Consider the following 15,793-nt stretch of genomic DNA (forward strand, 5'->3'; position numbering starts at 1 on the left):
TCATTTATCTTTTTTCTAAAAGTTATTTAATTTGTACATTTACAATATTGTTATATTGTTGGACCCTCATCAAATGTATTTAAACTAATCAATTGTTTTTTTAAAATGCTATAAAAAGACAAGTCATATCTTGGCATATTGTTTTATTATCCATCGGTTCACCATGTGAAAATAAAATCGTATAATGATCAGTACAAATACAAAATCACAATTTCACAGTTTATCTAATGTATAAGTGACCCCATCTTGTTGGACAGCAGGTTGAATTCATGCGTGCATGTGTTAGTTCCGTTTGTTTAGAGTGAGTGACATCCCTTCATGGTCTTGAGTGAAAAATATTGATTAAGAGCACTTTTAATAGTTTGGCCTTCAAAGTTCAACACAAGGCCTACTTGTGCTGAAAGGCCAAAACACCACTATTATTATCTCATACAAACAGCTGGAAGAAATGAGTGCATGTCAAGTATTTTATCATGTAGAACAGTAAAAAAACAAACAAAAATAAATGCTCTCTCAATCCAGTCCGTGGTATGAATAATAGCTTGAAAAATCTACCATCTTGTTCTGTGCAGTGACCACAAGGGTGTGCTGTATAAACATAAACTAAAGCTTTCCTGCCACACATATCCACAGAAGTCATTGTTAGACAGTGATCAACGTCTCCTAAACACAAAAGACACAAAAACAAACACACATTCTTTCCAATAACTTAAACAGATGCTCACACATGTCGCTCTTTGATTGCTTTCTTTTTATCCATTTCTCTGCTATGTTTAGTTGATTTGCCCTTCTTAAAAGCCCCCTCAGACTCCACTCCATTCTGTCCTCACGCTTTCTTCTTCTTCGCCTGGCTCTGGGCAGACAGAGAGGAGGCTGCGGGGATGGCCGAGGAAGAGGAGGAAGAGGAGGGGCGTTCCTGGAGCCCTTGTCGATTGAGAAGCTCTTTAAAGACTGTGTCCATCTGGGACCAGACCTCCTGTGAGATTAAACAAACGATAGGATGATGAAGATCAAGAGGGACTAATGAAACAATGGCTCCCATTATTCTTGGGACTACTTCTTCCCCCAGGAAGCCTTTCATTACTTTCAACGCAGTGGGTTTCCAATAATGGATGGCAATACACTGCTGCCAGCCTTTCGAGAGATAATTGACTTGGAAAAAAAAAAACTTAATTGAGAAACAAAGAACAGACCTTGTCAACGAGGACAGGGACTTCTTCAGAAGGCGAGTTGTTCTGTCCCCTGAGGAAAACAACATTGAAAATTAACTAAAGCTTATATTAAGCTATATTAAGCGCACAAAATTCCAAAGTGAGCCGAAACAAATCTTAAACCTACCGTCTGATGTAGCTGGGGGACTCGGGAGAGGGCCTGACCTGTGGGCCGATTGGAAGTTTCAAGTTGAAGAAATGTGCTCCCGTGGTGAAGCTGCCCCCTGTTGGCTCGTGACGGGACCGCCTCTTTTCAGAGGAGCTCCTGCAGATGGAGCGAGAGCGCTCTCCTTTTTTCTGCGTCGGTACTGGGTCTCCTGGATCTAAAATTGACAGCACGTTTCACTTAACAACAGCCACAGGAAACAAACAGCACTCTCAATCTAGCCCGAGCCCGAAAATGAAGAAGAAGAAAGCATGAAGGACAGCATGGAATGGAGAGAGGGTGCCCGAGGGTCAGATCAAAGAGCAGAAGCACAGATACACAATCAGTGTTAAAAGATTTAGAGGATGAAATCCCCCTTACCCTGTAAACATTCGGCATCCCCGTCTCCATCCTCTAGGATTGGCTCACTGAAGAACAAAGTGACGATTAGGAGTTAGTCCTTAAGAAATTGCCTACTTATGACTTTGTGTGCGTGAACGCAATACAAATCCGCATGTGGTCTCACCAGTCGTCCTGTTCCAGTGTCATGCATTTCTCATACACGGGTCCCTGTACCTCGGCCTGGCTGGGGAACACACTCTCGTGCTGCAGGATTATGCTCTTCACCAGCGCGTTGATCTGAGGCTGCAGCGTAACCACGTCCTCGTCCTGCGCCCCTCTCAACAGACTGGGGCCGAAGCACACGGCCAGGTTGTAGGGCTGCATCATGTTCTCGTCACTGTACTGGGACAAGCTACAGGCAGAGACTTTCGTTAAAAACTCAACATGATTTCCCAAATCCAATTTAGAGAAATTAAAAAGGGATCAGAGTGAGGAAGAGAGGAGAAACATATGTCAGTTGGTGCTTGATGTGTGGAACTCAAATGGTAGAATGTCTGCTAATTGAGTTCATCGTTTTATTTAATTAATCATGGGCATTTATTTATAATCATACTGGTTTGCCACAGTGTGTAATAGAAACGGTAGCTGTTCTACTGCAGCGCTAAAAATATATTCTTCCTCTTCCTCCAGGTTCCTCATTACATCTGCTGCGGTTTCTTTAAGTTTGTTGTTTTTTTGCTGAACACCAGTTAGAGGTTACCAGTTCCCAGAGCTTGGTGTGAAGCGTTAGGGTACATACTGGTTAAGGAATGCAAAGAGGTATCTCATGACTACGACGAGAGGAGCAGGGTAGGCGGAGATGACCAATTTCAGATGAGCCACTCCCTCTGTCTCACTCTCCATTTCTGTGAAAGGCGAGAGAGTGAGATGAGGGGAAAATTGAGTAAGCATTTGCATGCTGCCACACCCGTGCACACGTACAAGTTTCAACACAGCAACAGGGCCAAGAATCATGCTTCCCCAACAACTGTATTTGCAAATTGCTAGAGGTGATCTTTTCACACCTTTCTTTACATATTGGTAAATAGGATTTTCCTATTCGCCAAGAGCGACATATTAGGAGTATTCAGTAAACACAGATTAAATCAATGACAAAACGAGTCGCCGATCAAAGCACGTGCAAAGACAGGCAAACAAGTTTGTTTCCCAACTTGTGGGGAGCAATTATAAAATAGCTTCTACAGAGATACAGATCAAAATGGACAAAGTCTAAATCCATCAATCAAAAAGTCAGCCACCATGTCAAAACACATTGGCACACACACGCACACACAAAAACACACAACACACACACTTACGGAAGGCCTCTAGCAGCTGTGAGGTGCTCTCTACAGGGAACAGGGGTTTCTTCAGGGTTCTGAAGTAGAGCTTTAACACCCCCGCCACCGAGTCCATGTCAACCGGCCGGTCCGTCAGGGGGTCCTCTCCTGCAGCACAGCCCCACAGCACACTGCCCCACATTATTACACGCTCTCAAAAGGAGCGGCTACATCTCATGGTTCTCACCAGGAAACCCACACACGTCCAAAGTCCCACAGACACACACAGACCAGAAAAAAACAGCACACAAACGCACAGAAAAAAGCACCACACATAAAAACCACGAAAGGGACACAAAAGCACACATAGGCACACAAAAATAACACACACACACACACACACACACACACACATCTACCTCTCTCAAAGGCATCCCTCAGGCTGGTGATCTCTGCTTGTAAACCAGGCACTCTGAAGATTCCTTCATGGTGGAGACCTGACAGAAATCGACTTTTGTCCATCAGCATAATATTCATAACCAAACAAACAAAAACGTACTCAAGCTAGGGTATGCAATCTGTTCTAGAAGCATGTATGCTATGTTTTGGTGACAATGTGGTTTTAACAGGAAAGGGTGGATGTAGGGCCGGGGTAGCCAACACATGGCCCGCAGCGACCAGGTAAGTCACCAGCAGGGACCACACGATTCGCCCGCAGCGCATGTTCTAGGGGCAGGGTATGTGTTGACGTTCTTTTTGAAGCAATAACACTTGTATTGATGTCGCTTTGATGGCCATACTGAATATAACATTTTAAAAACAAAAAAAATATCTGAACTCTGACCTTGTTTCAAAAGTTCAATATCGTGCGCATTCTTTTCTGAGGAAGCCCTGCGACTTTGTTATTCAGGAAGTTTGCATGAAACAAGTAGCCCTTTGTATTACTCAGTACCCTTGAAGTAGCTCTCAAGTTCAGAAAGGTGGGTGACCCCTGATGTAGGGTATCCAGTTTATATTTGTCAAATAAGTAAATGATCCCAATACAAGGTAAAACCCTAATGATGAAGCCCAGAGAGCTATAAGCTCCGTCCTGACTCACCCTTCAGATTGATGAAGCGAATGCAGCTCTCAACAACTTCCGGGATTTCCTGTCCTGAAGCCTTGAAGAACATGTTTATGTTTTTGACAGATTCAGGTATTGAAACAGCATCCATGATGAGTCATAATGATAAAGAGTTGATTTTTACCTGTATGAATGGAAGGATGTCGCTACTGAAAGGTTTGTGACTCAAGTTGGCCTTTGATGGGTTCCTCCTCATATGCACAGACTTTGGATTAAGCCTGTAAATGGACAGAACATTATCTTAAATAGCCAGGTAACCCCCTAAAGTATTTTTATTAAGCCCATATATACAATGAAGTTTCACTAGTATATGGCTGTATTTGTGGTTTCCCCTTTCACATGATTAGAAGACTGCAAACAAAGGAAGGCTCACCGGCGCTGTTGACCATTTGTTGCTTGAGCTGGAAGGAAGAAAGAATTAAGGAAATGACACAATTCTCTGAAATGTGGCGACACTTGAGATGTGAAAATAGTGGGGAACGGAACTTTAACGTTCACCGCAGTAAATATCAGACAGTACCTTCTTCAACTGCTACTTTAAGCAAATCATGCTTAGCCTGAAGTTTGGATGCCAACGAACTCCCTAGCAGGTACTCCTTTACTTTCTGAAAAACAAGTTGGAAACAATTTTTCGCGGTTAGCAATAGCCACAGTTTTTTCAGCTTATCAACCACCAAGCAACAAGGGATGCACCGATCATGGTTTATTTTGGCCAATTCTGATTGCCTTTTTTTTTTAAAGCAAATGGGTCGACAAAGATACTGATTGGCAATTCTCTGCCTCGAATTGTCCAGTTATTTTCCACACATTTGTTTAAAATGTTGCAGCAAGGTTTATAAAGCCAGTGTTTCTTAATATCTTGTACATAAAACCTAGTACTATATCATCAAAGCTAATCAAGATATCTGTATAATAATACAATACAAGCATTTAATAATTATTTAGCTGATAGGCTTTACATAACATTTACATTGGAATTCTAGGACTTTACTTTCATAAAACATGTGTTATCATAATTTGCTTAGACCTGGCCGTTTAAACACCTGCTGCTATGACTGAAGACACTTCCCTCTTCAACACATCCTTATTTGTTATTTCCAGAACTACTCACAAAAGTAATTCAACAAATGCCCATGCAAATGTTATACACACACAGAAACAAGTTGATAAAAAGTAAATTTGTCACCAAAGATACAAGAATTTAAACATTAAACAGCATAAATAACAAGTAAGCAAAGGCAGCATTTACCGTTTCACATTGATTAATATAGGCTGCTAAAATTAAGAAAATTTCGAAGTGTATTCGCACATCTCCTGGTGAAATATGTGTGCATCAAAATCAGTGCCATCAACGCCTCACTCACGAGATCAGCCAGGGGGTTCAGCTACAGCAGACAGCGCTGTTATAAAGCCTAGGTTTCAAGAAAGCCTTGATTGTTGGTGGCTGCAATCGTTGGGCTATGCAACACTTGGGTTATGCTTTTAACTTAAAGCATAAGGGCTTAGCGGTTAGCAGCCTTTTCCTATGAGGTTATAAATGTTTTAATAGTTTCCACTTAGGGATGTGCAAGTAAGGACTACTCTTATTTGTTTTTCAGTCAGTTAATGTTTCCTGTAATCTGCAAATTGTCAGTTCCCTGTTCACTGGTCACTGTTTGTGTGCTAGGAGGAAAACCCGTCTGGTTTCAGTTGATTGGTGCATTCCCACAAACAACACACATTGCAAATACTGTAGTATTATGGACTCACGGTGAGATAGAGTTGCTCAATCTCCTGTTGGTTGGCTCTCCGCCGGGCTGCACTGGGCTTGCTTGCCTGGTTCTCTGCGCCCTCTTCCTGAGGGGAACCGGTGCCACCACCAACACCTCCGCCGCCGCCACCACCTCCGCTAGGCTCCAGGTCGTCATCAGAGACTATCTCCAGCAGCGAGGAGTGGCCCACCACCAGGCCTTTCCCAGCCTGGGAGCCAGGTGGGAGACGCAGGGGGTGAAGAGAGGCATACAGAGGGATAAGAAGTGGGGAGGAATGAGACAGAGGGAGGAGGAAGAGAGAGCGGGAGGAGGGAGACAGAGATGAGATAAGAAGTGGGGGACAGAGGGGGGAGGAATGAGCCAGAGAGGACAGGAGGGACAGACAGAGAAGGTTGGAGTGGGAGACAGAGTGAGGCAAAGCTTTGAATCTCTCTGGTCACCCAAAGCGTCGGTAGGCCTTGCGGAGCTAAATACGATGGCTGTGTGGGTGTGGGGGTGATGAGGGGTGCGGGTGCTGCAACGTACCTCCTCCGTCTGCTGGCAGACGGATGTCAGCCTGTTCTGTATCTGTTTGAACCGGGTCTCCAGCTCTGTGCTCAGCTCGTGCTCTGTGCTCACCTCACACACCTGAGAGCCACAGGGTCAAGGGTTTTAGGGTTCAATGCAACAAAGAACATACAACACAAATGTCCATTCAGCCTCTGTGTTTTGGGCGTCTATATGATTTGCCCTATTTGGAATATTGTCTGCAGCAGGGCTTTCTGCCAGCACTTTATTACAGTGGAGCCGATGGTATTTGGTTTGTTTGTGCTCAAAGCAGCAGAAATAACTTGACAGCAAACAACTCTTTCGAGATACAATGACACAGCTGCGACAATTGTTAACGGTAATCATAGGGAAAAACATTTATTTCAAATAGGGCACATAAAAGTATGCCCTATTATGATGGAGAAACACACGCACACACACACACACACACACACACACACACACACACACACACACACACACACACACACACACACACACACACACACACACACACACACACACACACACACACACACACACACACCTGGTCTCCGTCGTGGGGTTGGTACTGGAAGCGGAAGGGGAGGCAGAAGGTGTTGTTGTGAGTCTCCAGGAGGTTGTCTCGGTCCAGGTTCTGGACCAGTCCAGAAACGGTACCCTGGATTTGCTGTAGCCCGGTGCTCAGGTTTTTCTGGGCGTGGTTCCACCGTGACAGGTAGCTCCGCATCACGCGGCCCACCGTTTGATGGTAACCCGTGTCTGCGCACTAATGAAGGCAAGAATGACTATTTGGTCACTTAAGGGCTTTTTATGGTTCCACGTTCCCGCAACGCAATGCTTTGACACAGTCTTGGATGTTTATGGTTCTGCGTTAGGTTTTAGTAAGCGGACCAATCACAGCCCTTGCTGCTGCGTCGCCTCAATGGAAGGTTACGATATTTGGGAGCCCAACGTACGGCCCTTGCGGTGGACACAAGGAGGGTACTCAAGGACGCAAGGGGTCCGCAACCCCCTTGCGTTGTAGGAACGTTGAACCATAAAAAGCCCTTTAGTAGATGCTTTCATCCAAGGGGTTAGGCACCTTGCTCATGAATTCCTACAGGTAGGCTGAAGACATGGGAATCAAACCCACATCCTTATGACGGCGAATTGCCCAGTATCTTATATCCACAAAACTATCCTGCCACCCGACCACATTGTGAACTGCTTTACAAAGTGCGTTACGTTTTTATAATCCATTCAAATCTATTCATAATGGGTAAGAATTGACACAGGTTCAACCAACGGGCGACACTCACGTCTATGAGCGTGGAAATGTCCTGAAGGTAGTACTTGTTCATTGAGGCGTTGGCGGCGGCCAGGTTCAGAAGGTACTCATTTCGTGCCTTGCTGCACTTCACCTGGATCTCCTGGACCTTGCCCTGTCTCTGTGTCACCAACATCAACAGTGACGCGTAAGAGACGATTGACAGATTCAAGCGTACACAAAAATGCAATGCAGAAGTTGGTGAGAATCGCATCGGCAAGTTGGTTAAACATGGCGTTTTACTTTTTCTATCAACCTCTCCATTTTCTTGGTTTTCTGTTTTTCCTCCTGTTTCTCTGCATCCCTCAGCTTCCCATCCGCCAACATAAAGTCTGAGTAGTACTGCAAGTATGTCCTCCACGCCTAAAGAGACACAGGACCCACACATACACACACACACAATACCTACATTCAGTTAAAAGCTTGTTTGTTTTGCATGTTGCATATGGAACTTCGCTCGGTGATTGCATTTGCTCACGCACTGTTTGGAGCTCTGTGGTGACCTTCAACAGTCCGTCCTGTAGCTGCGCACACACCTCTTTACTCTGAAAATACACAGACAAAACAAAAGCCCCCGTGAGTTAGTGACAAACGTGTTCACTCCAGAGCTGTAGAGTCGTGTCTGGGAGGGACTGGAGGAAGATGCAAACATTCCAACAGTCGCCCTACTCAGAATATCTGAATAATAGTTTTAGGTTTGTTCATCATGTGCAATTAATAGAACAAGGAGCCACTGATCCCTAATGCTGCCACATGAATAGCTTGAAGTGCAGGCTTCCTCCAAATAGTCTAGACAAGTACAGGCAAGAAGCCGATGCTGTACCTTTCTGGAGAGGCGCTGGGTGTACTCCAGGCAGTTAGCCAGTGGCTGGGTGAGCAGGTTGCTGCAGCTCTCGCTCAGACCACTGTGGTCCCTGGCCTCCAGGCGGGTCTGGGATAGCAGGGACCGCCACACCTGGGCCACTGACTGGCCACTGGGCTCCTTCCTAGGAAGCACACACACAGGGAGAGGCGGTGGTCACTTCAGAGAGAGGGAGAGCTGACACTGTTTATGGCCCTTAAGAACAATCATATCATTGTGATTATGATGACCACGCAGAAAAGGCCTTTGTGGTTTGTATCCCTCAGGAGCAGCTCGTTGTATCTGCAATAGGTTGCTCCAAGTATGAGAGGCAAAAGGCTACCCCCCTGTCTAGTGGCTGTTTGTGGTAGTCAAGAAGACTGTCGATCAAAGTGCAGGAAAACAGGAAATGAAATTCATGTCAGCCCCTAGTCACCGCCAGTCCTAAGTTGACCAAAGTTCAGTGTTGGTCAGGCCCTTCTGCGGTGCCGCAAGTCGACGTACTGGATTCAAGCTGTCCTGTGATCTTTTGGCCGTACATCTAATACACTTCCAACATAAAGTAAATCGGGCACGTTGCCTCTCATCGCATTTGCAGCCTCCGGTGGCACCGTAGCAGGAAGTAAGCCAAGGATCAAGTGTGATGCAGGCTTTTGGTACAAGAGGTTTTCGCACACAATAAGGATGCTGGGCTACAGTCTAACCTCTTGATCTTGGACGTGAACTTTTCGGCGAGTCTTTCCAGGGAGCGGGCGTAGTCGCCCTCTATCTCCCCCCGCCGCCGTAGGTATTCACTCAGGTCCTGCATCTGCTGGCTCTTGTGCTCCAGTTGCAGGTCTAGAACCTTCAGCTGGTCAACTAGCTGGCTGCGAACCTCTGAAAAGGGGAACACAGAAGACAAAAGTAAAAACAAAACAAAGAAAAACAAGCCAGACAGGATAGGAAGTCATGCTCAGACCGATTTTGTAAGGACTTTTGTCTCTAAAACAAGCGCCGCGCCCCAAAGCTCATCATTGTAATATACCTTTGATTTGTGTGTCGTAGGTCACCACACCGACCTTTCTCAGCTTCACGTGGGAACTCATCGTCGCTCCAACAGCGTGTGATTCTGTTAAACAAAACAAAGTAAAGTGACATCATCATGCAACGCAAGAATCCCACAATGCTGTGGTATATGTGTGCAAGTGGGTACAATGCCCTGCATGGACCTTTTCTCAGCACAACAAAACGTATATCTGTTATTGAAGCAGGCTCTATCGCACAATCTACTTCAAACACACTGCTACCAGTCAGCCCCTCCTATTGATACGGTCGGTCTCCTCCTACAACAGAAAGATATTTTCTCTTACTGTAACACATCTCCTGAGCGGGCCCTTCCTCTGCTCTTCCCCGTTGACGGGAAGTCCACTAATGAGCTGGGTGGCATGTGTTGTCCGCTGCGTCGCTAGTAACGTTACTGCACAAGTGCAAAAATAGCACCAGCAACATTTCGGCTGCCCTTAAAATAGAGGCCCACCATAAGCACACGCGTTGTAGTGTGTTGAAGAATACACATCGGTTGAGACAATTTTGTACTGAAGCGCTTTGAAGAAATTACAGGACTACATATCCTGCAAGAGGATACTAGGATACTTTTTTTTGTATTCAACAATTGAGGCAAGGATATGTTGACATTACGTTTCATTTCGTAAGAAGTACAGAAACATAACTTACATTTGAAATGTAGAACTTACACATAACCTAATGGAACTTTATATTAACTTTTGCATTTTCACCACTGTGTTGTTGGTGTATTTAGGTTGAATAATTGACATCGCTTACAAATGACCTAACCTTGCCTCTTTCCATATGGATTAAGAAGGGAGGTGCAAACTTGTCAAATGGAAGAGAAAACAGAAGCCATTGTGTTTAACGTTAGCGTCTTGGCTCTCTTCCCAGTCCTACAGTTAGGTGCCAGAGGCCCCTGCAATCACATGACCGTTTAGCGGATCTAATAATTTAAACTCAGCAAATATCTAGCTCTGTTTTGTCTTGCCGGAAAGACGAGGATTATCAATTCAGTGCCCTTCTGAAAAGGGAAGGGCGTTTTCCTAAGATTAGCAAATCAAATCCTCCAACTGCTGAATGTGGACTTTTTTAGTTGTACAAAAAACAGGTTAACAAATTACCACCGTTTTAATGATAACAGGAACTTCGGCTGCACCTGTTGTTTGTGCTTGTTGTCTACAGTGCTAGATAGCTAGGCAGGCCACCCTATTCTGTTGTTACCTGCTACCTGTAGCTAAAGTTAGCTATTTTGCAGCTAGTCGTGTGGATTTTTCCAGAATTCACAACTCAACCCTGCCTCGGCGCTCCTCGTGATTATGGTAAAAACACAACGCTAGTTGGATTTGTTTGGACAACTTGAAGCGAAACCATCATTCATATCTGCGTCCAGCTGTAAAAAATGTAATAGTGATTTTAAACTTGTTAAAAATATTACTTACCAAGTTAGAGTTGAAAGTAACTAAGCTTTAACTTTGAGTTTAACGTACTAAACAAGCTATCTATTGGCCTATATTCAAAACATAGTTATCTGGATTAACTGTGGCTACAGCGATACCTAGTGGACAGCCATAATCTGCAGTGTGCTACACGCTTTAGACAGGCTTGTAAGAGCCTTAGATTAGCAAACATTCTCACCTCAACAGCAAACCCCATTGACTAATGAATAGTGCGGGAACCAGCATCCCTGAAGCCCCGCAATGATGGAACTCACTTCAGCGTGTTTATACAGTTCTACTCTTTTTACACACACACACACACACACGCACACGCACACACACTACCCCCCTCACAGTTTTCTGCCCTGACTTCCCCTTTCTTCAAAAGCTAAACTCAAAGCATTTCCCCACTCAACAATGCAACAAATTTGGTTTTAAACATGACAGCTATATTGCAACACCCCCAACCCCACCACTCCCAAAACTGTCTGCCTATGTTATTTTTCCTTACTATGTCAGACTTTTCCAGAAGACTCCATTCTTGTTCTATGTGATCATTACTGATTCACCCCCCTAAAGCATGGGAGGCTGCTGTCACAATAATTATTGAATACTAGTCTGTGCTTGTCTCGTACTGAATACTGGAGCAGAGCTCTCCTAACAAGTTCACAATGCTATGTGTGTGGCTGGGAAAACATTGAGCATATTTTATGAACTTATCTCTGTGAAGCCGAAGTAGTAGTAGTAGTAGTAGTAGTAGTAGTAGTAGTGGAAACAAAGTTAACTAAACTCTGAAGATAACATGACATTAGAGGCCACACAGCCGGATCAAATAAAAACTAAACATTGAAATCATTCCCAAACAAAATATTCATAAATAGGATTCCTACCTGAGCATTACAGTAGTCCAAACCAGTTTGTTCTCGAGACTAAGCAAACTGCTGCCAGTTGATGGCACAGTAAGCCCTCAACTGTTTCACCTCCCCCTCACATTGGACACAGGCACATGTGGGTGGAACTCAACATCTTCCTTTCTGTTGTGTTGCTTGTCTGCATACAAACAGATACCTACACACACACACACACACACACACACACACAAATATACACACAAACAGCGCATGACACACAAACTCATTCTTTCGCTTTGTCATTTTGACTATTCCCCAGAGTCTTTTGCTTTCAAAGAATCCCTTTGAGACACGAGTGCCTGGTAGGTCTGAGTCGAGCTGCTTGCATCTGCCCTCATAATTTGACTCAGGAGCTATGCTGCATTCCCTGTGAGTGCTGTGAGATCACCACTACTTTTTGAATCTATGAAACCATGCTTAGCTTTCTGTACAGTATTAGTACCAGTTTGGTGACAACAAAAGAGACAGTAAAAGTTGTTAAGACAGCTATATGCAATTACTAGGCACTTGTCATATAAAATGTATAAGATAACAAACATGAAAACATTAATGTTTCAACAAAGTTGTGTACTTGATTGAAAGAAAATGAGAAACATGATGTAAAACATCAAGAGCTGACACTGGATGGTGAATTTGAAACTTGAAAACCTTACAAAAATACAAGTGGCCAAAGTGCTGATTGCATCACTCCTCTCTGAGGAGTATGTTCACTATCAAACACTGTGTGACTCCTCTCTGCCCTTCCTTCCTCTATGCAGTTGCACACTGCAGTTATTCTTCCTCTGCTGATCTTTATCAACATTAAGGGGAACTGAGGAAGGAAACATCCCCATCTTAATTGTTGCTCATAGATGGATCAAGACATCTGATTGAACGAAGGCTACGTTATTCCTCCTGTTGAAAGACTACTGCAGTAACGAGTAGAAAAATGCCAACAAGAAAGAGTAAATTCTTGGCACATTTAAATCTTTTAAACGGTCACTTCCGATAGGGTATTAAACATCGTCGTAAGCAACAGTGCCGTGTATTTCTTTTGAACAAGCGAAAGGCGTCAAACAGGTTCACCCTACTCACTACCTCCCCCTGCTGCACCCAATGAGAACCAAGATAAAGGAAACCTGATTCTCATAACCAGCAGCACACTACCTTATTGGTTGAAAGTATTTACTGGCATACTTCTTGACAAAACCTAATCAATGAAAAATCATAGATTGGTGTCCCTTAAGAATGACGCAAGGATTTCCATGGAACCAGGGAAGCATAGACGAGAAAAATGGTTTGTTTGACACTACTTGAACTGTAGTGTATATGTTATGCAGAATGGATCCATGCACTGCATCAGCTGCTCCTTGGTAATGAATTATTACAGACTAGCCAACTATGTAGAATATTCTGCTTTTTTATATACATTACATACCGATTGAAAGGATTGCACCAAAGTAAAGAAAGAAAAAGGAATTATTTTAAATTTTTATTTCGAGTATTTCTATGAATACTTCAAGAAACCTGATTGTGACAATTGAAGATCCAGGCAAAATTCTAGCCAGAGCTGGGGCAACTCCTAAAAGTGGTGACAACAGCAAGTCCAAATAAAAACGCTGACGGCAGTTATTAAGATGTTATATCGTTTCAATTAGAAAACTTCCCCATTCATTCCCCAAGTCTTCTTTGTTGTTCACCAATAGTTAAGTTATCTGAAAACAAATGTGTGAGTAACACAAAAATAGAGATTGATGTACATTAGCCATTGGGTTGGGGCCATAAATATTGCCAGGTAGAAGCTAAAAAGAGGTGCAGGATGAATTTTAAAAATAGCTAGGATGGCAGAGTCATTGTGAATCCGAGGAGGAGTCTTTCACGTCTGTGCTTTCCGTGGCCTCGCTGACTTCACTGAGTTCCTTGCTCTCTCCTCCACTATCCCTCTCAATCTCCTGGTCTCCTGTAAGACTCTGGGCAGGCGTCTCCTGGCCCGCGATGCGTGCTCCAGCCTTTCTCAACTGTGGGACCTAAAGACCACAAACGCACACATATAACACAATTAGAAATCGGTTGTGACGTGGTGGATCCGACTGGCTTTGATAGTTCTATCTGTGAACAGGCTTAGGGGCAACAACCGTGACGACAGACACCTCCACAACCCGTTGTCATGGTGGCCACAAATCGCTAAAAGTTACCTCGTCAGCCATGTGTGCCAGGTCTCTCTTCATCGCGTAAGCATCTTCCCCATCGGCGTAGTATTTAGGCTCTATTTCACTTATCCTGGTAAAAGAAATGGACAGGTTATCGACTACCTGAACACAGACAGACAATGTGATTATACATACTGGTGTCTTGGTATTGCACAGGGAAAACCTGTCAACCAGTAAAGTAAATCTTACTTTACTGGTTGGTACTAAATGTTTCAGACTTACTGGAATTTCAGTGTGTTGGAGTACAGGTGCAAAGCGGCCCGGTTGCTATGACGGAAGAATGCAATACTTATGTTAAAGTGGCTGCATTGCTACACAACAGGTCAGAAAATGCTTGTTTGGGATACGCTAAGAGACAAACCTTTTGCGAACATGGAGGGAGACATATTTAGCGTTGAAGTTCTCAATCATAGCTCTGCTGGCCTGGTCCATTAGCTTCTGAGCCAGACCCAAACGTCTATGGGAACGCTTTACAGCCTGAACAGCACATAACGTAGTACCGATTATTATTGAAAACGATGATGCCATTACCAACGTATAGCAATGAAACAATAACAAGGAATATTAACAACGTATTGTCTTTTCTACAGTCATACCAGTGATGTGATGTGTCCATGGGGTACATCATCTGGGTCCTCTTCCCTAAGAGTTGTAAGATAAGATAACCATTTGACATCTTCAGAAACATTCTCGCTACAAACATTTTGGGTATTGGATACTTACATTTTAGCCAACACATATCCTACTATTTTGCCGTTCTCATCTTCTGCGATGTAGGAGAGCTTAAAGTTGTAAATAGAAGAGTAAAATGAAATAAGATGCAGCCGAAAAATAAAACGTTTTATATAGTAAACCAGTAAAAGCATAATGAATACTACGACTAACCTGAGGCCAAGATAATCCATGGTAGAAGTAATATTTCATTTGGTAGTTTTCTGGAAGACACAGCAGGTTGCAATGCTGCATATTCATGAGATCTTCCGGCTGTGTGAGAAGAAAACATAAAAAGACTGACTTTATACACATTATAAATAGCATGTCACACAATGTTGAGAACGTCAATTTGAGAAACGTTAGCTAGCTGTCTCATAGTCAAGTAGCTAGCAATGCCTGACTGGTCAAAAATGCCATGCGTGTTAAAGCGCCGCTTGATAGAAAACTTACCCTTGCGTTTCGTATGTTCATTTTGAAATTGTTTAGTGTCCGCTTCTAGAAAATCCGATAAAGATATTAGGGGCAAAACGTCATACTATTGTGAGAAACTGTTAGTTCTATAGTGCTATGTCGCTAGCTAAGTAATTTCGTTAGCATGCGAAGGTGGGGAGAGAACTGACTTCCTCAGCGTGCCACAATAATGGAGCACATTTCCGCCTAGAACCAATTCTCCAACATCACAATAAAGGTCCCCTAGACTGAAAATCGATCGACATCATACATTTTCACGTATAATAAAATCCATCTAACGCTTTTACTTTCCGGACATTTCACATTACTACAGAGCCGGAAGTAGTATTATAAAATTGCTGCACTCTGGCGAAGGCAGTCGATGGCAACTTTCAAGTCGCGAGAAGCCTTTTTAAGAGCGACTAGATGTGACTTCTGTTCTCGATTATGCCTCCTTCTCTAATTCCCAAATTAAAA

At 43.6% G+C, this 15,793-nt stretch overlaps 2 protein-coding genes across 5 annotated transcripts; both read right to left on the reverse strand.

The window, feature by feature from the left end:
• Window positions 1–136: 136 nt before the first annotated feature.
• Window positions 137–12,043, reverse strand: LOC307079894 (SLIT-ROBO Rho GTPase-activating protein 3-like). 4 transcript variants are annotated; one of them, XM_079742402.1, is made up of 23 exons: window positions 11,943–11,979; window positions 9,919–10,067; window positions 9,594–9,677; window positions 9,274–9,445; window positions 8,552–8,714; window positions 8,211–8,273; window positions 7,972–8,091; window positions 7,721–7,849; window positions 6,967–7,188; window positions 6,417–6,518; window positions 5,890–6,099; window positions 4,661–4,745; window positions 4,514–4,541; window positions 4,265–4,358; window positions 4,117–4,177; window positions 3,437–3,514; window positions 3,057–3,185; window positions 2,498–2,603; window positions 1,883–2,110; window positions 1,738–1,784; window positions 1,339–1,534; window positions 1,194–1,242; window positions 137–976 (listed from the first exon to the last, which is right to left on the reverse strand). In XM_079742402.1, the coding sequence occupies exons 2-23, from the start codon at window positions 9,926–9,928 to the stop codon at window positions 827–829; spliced, it is 2,526 nt and encodes an 841-aa protein (XP_079598528.1). In that variant the 5' UTR covers window positions 9,929–10,067; window positions 11,943–11,979; the 3' UTR covers window positions 137–826. The 4 variants fall into 4 exon arrangements, with proteins under 4 accessions (XP_079598528.1, XP_079598529.1, XP_079598530.1 ...); XM_079742403.1 differs by lacking the exon at window positions 11,943–11,979 and adding an exon at window positions 11,056–11,217; XM_079742404.1 differs by lacking the exon at window positions 9,919–10,067 and having other exon boundaries at window positions 11,943–12,043.
• Window positions 12,044–13,444: 1,401 nt separating this feature from the next.
• Window positions 13,445–15,503, reverse strand: naa10 (N-alpha-acetyltransferase 10, NatA catalytic subuni). The gene is made up of 8 exons (XM_079742044.1): window positions 15,317–15,503; window positions 15,038–15,136; window positions 14,876–14,934; window positions 14,749–14,794; window positions 14,514–14,629; window positions 14,375–14,419; window positions 14,138–14,222; window positions 13,445–13,969 (listed from the first exon to the last, which is right to left on the reverse strand). Exons 1-8 carry the CDS (start codon window positions 15,335–15,337, stop codon window positions 13,793–13,795), a joined length of 648 nt encoding a protein of 215 aa, XP_079598170.1. The 5' UTR covers window positions 15,338–15,503; the 3' UTR covers window positions 13,445–13,792.
• Between the last annotated feature and the right edge of the window lie 290 nt (window positions 15,504–15,793).

Source organism: Pollachius pollachius, assembly GCF_949987615.1.
Source record: "Pollachius pollachius genome assembly, chromosome: 8".
In the NCBI taxonomy this organism is placed as follows: domain Eukaryota; kingdom Metazoa; phylum Chordata; class Actinopteri; order Gadiformes; family Gadidae; genus Pollachius; species Pollachius pollachius.

Excerpts from the sequence above, each read along its gene's own strand:
- LOC307079894 (XM_079742402.1), bottom strand. Across the intron at positions 6,519-6,966 it reads AACCCCACGACGGAGACCAG|GTGTGTGAGGTGAGCACAGA; the intron begins GTGTGTGTGTGT and ends TGTGGCTCTCAG. Across the intron at positions 4,542-4,660 it reads TAAAGTAGCAGTTGAAGAAG|CTCAAGCAACAAATGGTCAA; the intron begins GTACTGTCTGAT and ends TCTTCCTTCCAG.
- naa10 (XM_079742044.1), bottom strand. The coding sequence starts at position 15,337 with ATGAACATACGAAACGCAAGG. Across the intron at positions 14,795-14,875 it reads GGATATGTGTTGGCTAAAAT|GGAAGAGGACCCAGATGATG; the intron begins GTAAGTATCCAA and ends TACAACTCTTAG. Across the intron at positions 13,970-14,137 it reads TGGCACACATGGCTGACGAG|GTCCCACAGTTGAGAAAGGC; the intron begins GTAACTTTTAGC and ends TGTGGTCTTTAG.